Below are 10043 nucleotides of genomic sequence, written 5' to 3' on the forward strand. Positions count from 1 at the left end.
TGGACACAAATGTAGCAGACTGCAGGCCACAGGAACTTGAAGAAAGTAATCTTTATTTACAATTTGGGCAGACAAGGCAAAACTGAACAGAACCAAACCAAGGATCCAACACGGACTGAACTATAAACCAGGACTTAAATACTAAGTGACACTTTTTTTCACATTAAGGTAACACAGTTCAGGGTATTTACTCAGCATATCCATACTTTTGAACTGCAACCAGTGAATAAGGCAGAAGAAAAAGCTGGACTAATGTTTGTAACTACAACAGACATAACTGCCTGCATGAGCTCTGCTATTCTTATCTCAATGAACCAGAACAGTTTGAGCTGTCCAGGGACACTTATAGTTTCCCACGGCATTCTTTATTTTCACTGTTGCATAACTACAGTCCTCCTTAGATGTTTTAATGTTACCATATATGGGATTTGGCAGATTTTTGTCTCAAACAAGGTTGTGTTGACTGACACGGGAGAACACTCTTTCATCCTTCTCTTTCTGGTTTTCTCTGAGAGTAAAAGAACACAGGATAAGAATAATGTCACTGTTTTAAAGGAAAAAATGGATACATTTTAATTTTAATTGAAGTGGGAATGCTTTATAAGTAAGTATAGATATAGTATTTGTATCATACTGATTCTGTCTAAATCTGAATCATTGAATGTTTACTGTTTATATGTTCCAGCACTTTGTAAAAATACTCTTTTGTCCGGCCCTAAACATAATATCTCAGCCACTGGTCCCATTTTGACACGGTAATGCATTTGTGAGCACTATTACAGAAAAAAACAACTACCGATTGTTACAGTGTTTGCCCTCATGAGGGCGCTTCACACCTACGTCCAACTTACAAAGTTTCCACAAGCGGTCCAATAATTATGAAAGTAAGAGAGAAAGTGTCTGCGTCATTTGACGAGGAGGACCTGTTGATGTGGCCTTAATGCCCGTACATGACCCAACATGAAATGGTAAACACTTTCAGAATATTCATTGGAAATTAGTGCTGCTTTTCCTCTGTTCTATAGTCGTGAATGTGAACACACAGCAGTTTCAGCTTGCATAGACGTCGTTGCAACACCTGTGATAGCCCTCTAAAACAGTGGTAAATGTCATTAAAGGACCTTCTTGGTTTTTCAAACATCATCTGTGAGTTATCCTTCAGGTTCAAGGTTTACCTCTGTTCTTCATGAAAGGCACAACTAAATGAGAACTTTGTGTAGACAGCGGGGTCTGTGTTGTGAGCCTCAGATGTGTGAGTTGTACAGGTAGGTGCTGTTGATGCTCCAATCAGGAGGGAAGTCCTGTACTGCGTGGCTCTTGACGTGTCTCTGCATGGTGACCAGGCTATTGCAGAACTCCCGGCACACTGTGCACTGGTAGGGCGTGGCCCCACCGTGAGTCCGCAGGTGCTTGATCATGGCTGAGTAGTCCCGTGAGCGCTGGCGACAGATGCGACACTCAAAGGGTTTCTCTCCTTGAAGCCGAGAGAGGATAGAAAAGCGGGGCACAGGAAGGAAGACAATGGAAGGAAATGAAAGAAGGCCTTGAACCTTTAGACGTGACAGATATATTTCTTGCAAGTGTTACACCATTTGTTAATTTGATATATTCTGCTATATTACTTAAATTCAATTGATCCAGTCAAATCTTTTTTGCCTATTGAGAGATTTAGAGGCAAATCATCTAAATTGGGTCACTTTTAAACAAATCACCCAGATTTGTTTAAGATCAGAACAGTTATGCATATACATACTGTGTGTGTGTGTGTGTGTGTGTGTGTGTGTGTCTATAAGAGAGAGGGAAATTAAGTTGTTAAAGATGCAACATGGTATGGATTGCATCTTTCAGTTTTAGGACAAGTTGATATTTAAGATGTAGAAACATAGCATGAGATTTCATCTTAAATGCTAACCCATTCTTTTTTGTTTAGCACGTTAGCATGTGTATTCATTTTAGCTCCGTATAAGCATGTGGTTTTGCATGTTTCAACCAATTTACAGCTAATTATCTGATAGACTTTATATTGTCGCCACTCCTTTGTTTGCCAGTGTTTCATTTCTCATGCTACACTTTGCACAATATCCAATTTGCAGAGCAAAGTGCTTGACAAGGCTAGTTATCACAGTGAATATTCTGCCTTATGTTACTTTTGTCAAACCATTAATAATGTTGCAAGTGCACGCTTTGAATTGCATTGCACTACAGAAATAATCACAATAGCTCTAAAAGTTCATCGTGGATTTACACACAAGTTTCTATTCTGCAAGTTCCTGTAAGGTGTGTTTCATAGTATTTAAATGAGTAGAAACCTGCCTGGAAGTTGGTAAAAAATATAAAACCCAGAACACAACAGTCTGCTTTGGAAAATGTTTATCAGTAATATATATGAAACATGCAAAAGTGATGGCACAGTCCTATAAGCTAAAAATAATATCACCTAAAAGAGGTCCATATACTTTTGTCCTTGAGCCAATGAAAATGTAAATTGATCATAAATACCTCCTTCTCCAGTAACTTGTCATGCCATGCTAACAACAGACCTGTCTCTGATCTTTCTGGCTCCCTCAGACCAATCTGTTGTTACTGTTGTTGTTCCAGTCATTCAATGCCATTGGCTTTTTAATGTCAAAGTACTTAATTACTGTAATTGAACATAACTGTTTCATAACCCGATAGTCCAATTTATCTGACTTAACTTTGTAACGGGACAAAAGTAAATATGTTCGAATTCTTGTTTTGCTCTAATGTCCCACGATATGAAACAAAGATTATTAGCCATGTTGTGGGTAGGCAGTCTTAGTAGTCTTAGATCCTAACGTGTTGTATGTAACCAGTGAGTGCTCAGCAGGACCATAAGTCACTGAGCTGAGTTTTTCTCTGAAAAATAGCTATACATGCTACTAAGTTATATCTGCTTCATCGGACAAAGCACCTTTCGTCTTGTTCTGCCAATTAAACAGTGTGCTTACCGGTGTGAATTCGGTGGTGTGTGTCCAGTTGATGTTTCAGACTAAACTTCTTGGGACAGTATTGGCACTGGTAGGGTTTTTCTCCTCTAGGTTCTTGTTGATGGGATTGGGGTTCATGCTGCAGCACATCTGCTCTTCCACAGAACCGACACTCTGCACAGGTCTCACCTGTGCAAACAACGAGGTGAGGGAAAACAGACAAAGGTGTGAACATTGTGGTGGGTAATGAGTGGCCTGGCTGTCCACAAAAACACTGACAATTGAAAGGTACTATGCTTTCATTTTCTGCAACAGCCAACAGTCCTGTAAAGGTGTTGTAGTGACAACTTTCTACTATTAAACACAGTAATGATTGTGTTGATTAATACTGCACTTAATATTGTCCGAGCTTTTCTTTTGCTCTTGTTATGTTGAAATTGTTTATGTTTATTGTAATACTTAAGTCATTATAGACAAACATTAAAGCGCAATGAGATATACAAGCAACTAAAATGACCATTTACTTGCAATAAAGGGAACTTCATTCATTCAATGAATCTGCTAATTATTTGTTAATCGATTGATCGTTACTCTCAGCCTCTCAAGTGGTGCTTTTCTGCTTTTATATCATTACAAATTGAATATCTTTAGGTTTGGAACTGTTGGTTTGATTGGTGAAGATATTTAGGTAGGACTTTACATTACAGCTTTGTAATAACAGGATACAAGTGGGGGAAATAGTTTGATAATAAAACGGTCATAATTAAGTAATACAAGGTAATACCATCTTAATAATCAGATGATAGGTATTAAAAAACGCCTAATAATAAAATGGTTGTATAAGAAATTGGTGATATTGTGACCGTAATGGGATAGTAACCTGATTATGAGGTAATACGCTATGTTTTCAAAATATTATGTTACTTTTTAGCAAAATACCTTTAAAATTACATGAAAATTATTGGAAGTCAAAATTGGTAATTACCATGTTATAATGCTAACATTAATCCTCCCTTATATTTTAATCATGGCCCTTTGTTTCAAGGTCATACTAAAAAAAATATGTTTAATGCTGTAACTTGAACCTTGAATACCTTTTTCTGTGTGTAATAACTATGATTAAGGGCTGCTAAATGCTAAGCTATGTGGCTCAGTTTAATTAATGGCAATATTAGATTAAACCAAACATCAAGAGGCCTATTGATTACCTAGACAAAGCTCTTATTAACTTGTTACATACATTTCAGTCTAATATTACCCATTGCACATGGGATAAAATCACCTTGGGCTCTGTAGTTTTCTCTATATTCTAACATTTTATAGATCAAACCATTAATGGATTGATTGATTAAATAGGCAGCAGATTAATACATTACGAAACAGCGCAGGTTTTTTTTTCAATCCTGCTTAAATCAACAATAGCAGTCAGGACTATAATTCTCCCTGACCTCCTTGACATGATTACAATTAATCATAACTCCAGTAAAAAAGGTACAGCTTATGCACAAGCTTTTGAATAATATATTAGTCGCATACTTTTTTCAGTCACTTTCAGAGGCACAACTCTATTTTGGTCAGCATCCTGTTGCAAGACAATACATTCAGTTTGTACAAGCTTACTTTCCTGTCACTCTGCACTTGTGTCTCGTCTGCAGCCACATATGCTAGAGAGTCTTTTAAAATGAGGTGTGATTTTGAGGTTAAAGTTGCAACTCTGAAGCCTTTCAGTAACTTATATTTTTTGGGGTTTTTCATATGTGAAAACCTGGGCCTCATAGTATAGACAGGATGCTGAAAGAAGAAGGGGGTGTACTGTAGTAGGGGAAATTGAGAGAATAAACCACAACAATTGAAAACTCACCACTCTAAACACAACCTACTGAGCCCTGTTATCATTAGCATGCTTCCTGTCCAATATTTCTCTTCCGTTGTCACTTTAAAAGACCGAACATCATTTATAGGTACTGCTTTAATTTTGATTGGCCTTAGTAACATACAGTACTATGATTTCAGGGGAAAGCAAATTTAAATCAATCAAACAGCTCAAAGCAACAATGAAGGCAGGCGCTTAAATGTTTTATTTGTATTTTTTGTTGTGCTGTTCTGTATTTAGATATTAGAGGGATCAATTGAATTAAGGACTTTTATAGGACTTTTCCTAAATTATGACACTGCTAACTGCATTGTGACTAGTAAAGCACAGCTTTACCGTAGCTTAATCTCTTCAAGTGTAAACATACTTCAAAAGATCAGATAAATGTTAAGCAGATAAACTACCATACTTGCATGTGTACACACACACACACACACACACACACACACACACACACACACACACACACACACACACACACATACTGTTGTTTTTACATATTATAGTTATTTATTATAATACATCAATATGTATGATTTTTAGGACAAACCACTGTTGCAATGCAGTGCATACTGTACTGCATACATCTAGCCCTATCTAGTAACCACACTCCTGCTCCTTCTGCACCGTGCTCTCAAAACCACAACTCTCTTCATCACTTTCCATTGCGTAGCTACGTAGCTCTGCCGAGGTTAGGGGTCATGACAAGAACTGTCTTACTATCGTGTCAAATGTATTGGTTTTACACGGGATAAGCACTGGTACAGCCTTGATCGTACTGGATATAGTAATACTAGTATGTTCAATGTGTTGTATGTTTTCTGTTATTATCATATTACCTGATGGTGTGGAGGCTGACTCCCGCAGCACTGGAGCACCACGGAGGCTTGTACTGCAGTGTTGGCAGTCTTTAACTCGCTCTCTGCTGGCTTTGGGTACCTCATGGTTGCTGTGGAAAATATTCTTTTTAATGCAACGGCTGCAAAAGATTACACTAATTGTACCTTTAACAATAGTAAATGAAGTGCTTTTATTTGTGCTCTGAGGAGATACTTCACTCGAGTAAAAGTCAGTCTGCATATATTTTATCAGATTTCATCCTTTAACGCCTTTTCCTTCCTCTCCATCACCACAAGATATGTATAGCGCTCATTCGCGGTAAAAGCTTATTTGCATTTCATATCATGTGAGAAGGAGCAAGAAAATAAAGAGACACTAAAGAATATAGCTATTTTGTTTTGAACAATTTCTTGTGGTACAAGCCAGGTTAACACTGTTTCAGTGGGTTGAAAATCTTGATTTCTGCAAAGGAGGGGAAAAATATAGGGGGCTCCCCTTTACTCACTTAGTTACACTATGTGGAACACTGCACAAAACGCAGGTAAATCTCCCAAAAACAAAGTCATGTGGGTTTTACACTATCTAGCATCACAACAGAGCAGCAGTAAATTCATTCAGAATTAGAACAAATTATAGTTTGTTTTAATCCCACAATATATATATATATATATATATATAATATAATATTTATTATTTATTGGAAGGTTAACTTGTGTGTCTTTTGCTCTTTTTTGCTGGGATTGGTCAGAAACATGGGATCATGATTTGTCAAAATAATACTTTGACTGACTAGGACTGTCAGGGAAGGGTTAACGAGTGAAACTGCTCTAGTTGGAAAGTGCAGGAGGCTTGAAACAGCAGTGAGTCAGGTACCGTAGCTGTCGTAAGGGAACAATTGAGCAAATTAGGGGATTATTCTATGACTTTGTGAGAGAATAGGGAGACAATGACTGAAAATAAAAGCCAGAAGTTTCCAAAATCATGTCCAAGTGCTGACTTACCTCAGCTCACTGGCTTGAACGGTCCCAGTAAATGCTCTCTGGCTGTTTTTTTTCCGTTTCAACAGGCCTTGCTTGATTATGCTCCCCATACCTGTAGACCCAGCATAACGGTTTTGTGTATAATGTGGATAAAAGCCTGAACCTATTATAGAGCTTTGAACAGGGGTATGAAAATGAGAGCTGAGTAAGGGGAACGTGTGGGGGGTGGAGAGGGAGAATGGGTATGCTACAGTGGGCTGGTTTGGGGACTGAAGGGGGTGAGCTGCAATTAAGCTTGGATAGTTCTCTGCTATCCGCCTCAGGGTGGTCACGGAGCTCCACATGTTTGCAGGGAAAGTCCAAGGGGAAGAGAAATAGGCGCTGCTGCCGGCAGGCCTGGTGATTACACTGTCTCTGTTATAGGACGTTGCTGACACAGGGGAGAGTTTGGGCATCTTTCTTGGGGATGGCGGGCTGTAGGGGTTCTTGGCAGGATCAGAGGTTGAGAGGTTTTCCAGGACAATGCAGTCGCTTGCCTCCTCCACTGGGGAAGAAGTCACTTGGAGTCTCTCCTCTTGAATTGGACTCCCTTTTTGCTTTTGATCATTCTCCTCTGCACTTTCATTCTCTTCTTTTTTGACACATGTGATTTCTCTTCTTTTTCCACCCTCTCTGGCTCTGTAGTCGAGATTTTCCAGCTGTTTTCGGCACTGGTCCTCCAGCTGCTGCATCTCTAACAGCTGAGCAGCTTTCAGTAGCAAGTGCAGGTCATCCACAGACACATCAAGAGTCTGTGTGTAGGTGAAGTCCAGAACTTGCTGGAAGGTGCGTGGTGAGAAATACTCCAGAGTGCAGTGGACCGGGCTGTCTATGTCTGCCTGGGCTAGCTGCTGCGCTAGTCTTCTGCTAGCACAAGCCAGTACTAGCCGATGAGCCCTGAAAGTTTGACTCTTTACTGAGATGATGGCATCGCAGAGTGACCCTGAGCGTCGTAAGGCATCTGCCTGCTGCAGGAAGTGGAAGTATTGGGTGTTGTTGATTCGGATCATTTCTGAAGTTTGTAGAAATATTTTCGAAAATCTGAGAAGAAAAAGTTGAAGGAACAAAAAATAAATAATTAGAGAGGGATGCCAACAGATTCTGCCCACACTGATAGGTGTGGGCATATCTATTTTCCAGGTGGTTACCAGGTCTGTGACATTTCTAGAAATGCTAGATTGTAAGTAGGAAAATCATTTTGCAAATCAACAGCAGGGATTGACTTGCGATTAACAAATGTATCTGTGGTTTGTACAGTTTTCTTTTTTCCATCCTTGGCTGTAGTGAGAATTGAGGGGGCAGAATGTACTCATGGTGATAATATTATTTGTTTATATTGCGACAGGTTGGTGTGACAGTGAATTAGATTTTCAACCAATTTACACAACAGTTAATAAAATGGATTTTTACATAAATTCCCCCCCCCCCTCTTTCTTTTATGAGAAACTATTCCTCAATCACAACCGTGTCTAAAATGATGTCTGAATGTCTGGTTGATGTGTGGAAATATACTGTGTTTTGTGGAAGCTTTGATATGCGGCGCTCACATACACACTCTAAAGCCACAAAGCCCTAACAGTATATGAAACCATGACTAATGACTGTACACACGAGCAAACATGAGTGAAGTTTGAGTGTCAACAACAATAACTGTATTTGGTTGACTGTATTTTGATACTATAAACTTCAGCAGGGGTTGAATAGGTAAATATGTGACATAAATATTTGGAATTTAGCCCTAAAATTGAGAATACAAGGAGGAAAACATTATGGTTATGTGTTGAAACTACCGGATGCCTGAGAAGTTGCCGTCACAGCCTGAAGCCTATAATGAACTTTTATGATTATACAGTGTGCGGTCGGTTTCTGCAGGGGAGGTCACACATTTTTGCACAATTGCAACCCCATTAGGTCCTCCGATGGTGACTGTAAATGGAAAGTATGTGAAGCGAAATTACATTTAGTTATCTCGTTACTGGAATAAAAAAAAAAATGTGTGTGCATCTTTTTGCGCGCTCTCCAAAACTCACTCTCTCTGCTCTTAATCAAATGAATCTACTTCATTTATTGGAAAACATAGCAACAAAAAGAAGTATTTTAAAATAATATCTATATATTATTTAATTATAATTAAAAAAATAGTGCTGAGAGTGAAACTAAACATTACAGCAGCTCCAGTATCAGAAGTAGAAAGTCACTTAGATGTACTGTATTTGATAAGGCTCAGCCAGCATGTTCAAGGTTTAAGTTTAGTGTTCATTTATAAAAAATGTAAAAAGCAACTATAGTTACATAATTTGCTTTTGAGTACACAGTGTTGAGAGTGCATAGGAAAATGATCACGCAAATCAAGCCTTCATAATTTGAGTGAAGCCTTCAGTATCGTCTGCGTACATGATTGTAAAGTAGTAGAACATTCTATCACGGCAACGTTTACGACTATCAAAAGTCATACGCTGTCTGCTCAGAGTTGGAATATATTGTCTATATATTACGTAATATAACTCAAATGAATCGCAAATGTAGTAAATGGCATTTTTATTTTATTTATGCCCAATTCAAATTTCCTCCGTACAATATGCAGTCATGCATTTTGTACAGTAGTAATTTTAATAAATATGAAATTCCTTACATACAATAAAAATAATAATAATTATTATATAGTGGTGTAATTGGATCAATGTCGTGGTAATTTGCCAGGTGAATTCTTATGATGTTGTACATGTATTTTATGTTGTTTTGTTAGATTGTACTTTCAAATATTCACATCACATTGGTGTGTTGCACCTGACATTATCCTTTTCAATTATGCATTGAAGTATTGCAGCTCTCCTGAGGCTGCTGAACATTAAATACATTGTTTTATAGTATTGTATCCTGATTCATTATGCTTCATGTCCTTGCAAACCGTGTCTAAAATTGTTATATCTTTAAATATATTTGATTTTGCAATAAACTGCCTTTCGGAATAAACAAATTCCCACAGATGCTGTTCAAATTTACAATGCACTTTGTAGTCCAGTGAGTTGTGACAGCAGCTCTTTAAGGAGCCTTGCAGTCACTGTACTGTCTTAATGCTTGCATGGGGGGGAAAACCTTGCATGAATATGTCAGATTTGCACATCCTTTGACAGGACATGAACTGGCAGCCAGCCTACCCAAAGCTCGCATGTAAAGGACTGGAATCACTAGAGAGAAGCCTTTACTTATATCCTCTACAGAAGATCAGTCGCAGCACACTAGGTTGTGTTAACAGTAGATCACAGAAAAGACCAAACAGGAGCAGTGTTTAAGTATCTTCTTGTGGTTTCAAGTCTTGAAAAGTTAGCGCACCAAGCTGTGTGAATGAGACACTTACCCGGT

The 10043-nt window shown here is 38.3% G+C and overlaps 1 protein-coding gene across 1 annotated transcript; it reads right to left on the reverse strand.

Moving 5' to 3' along the window:
• Positions 1–1244: 1244 nt before the first annotated feature.
• zbtb32 (zinc finger and BTB domain containing 32) lies at positions 1245–7690 on the reverse strand (the record flags this gene model as incomplete). The annotated part of the gene is made up of 4 exons (XM_079165441.1): positions 1245–1474; positions 2970–3137; positions 5661–5770; positions 6663–7690. 4 exons carry the CDS (start codon positions 7688–7690, stop codon positions 1245–1247), a joined length of 1536 nt encoding a protein of 511 aa, XP_079021567.1.
• Positions 7691–10043: the final 2353 nt, after the last annotated feature.

This window comes from Pholis gunnellus (assembly GCF_910591455.1).
Source record: "Pholis gunnellus genome assembly, chromosome: 8".
Taxonomy (NCBI): Eukaryota; Metazoa; Chordata; class Actinopteri; order Perciformes; family Pholidae; genus Pholis; species Pholis gunnellus.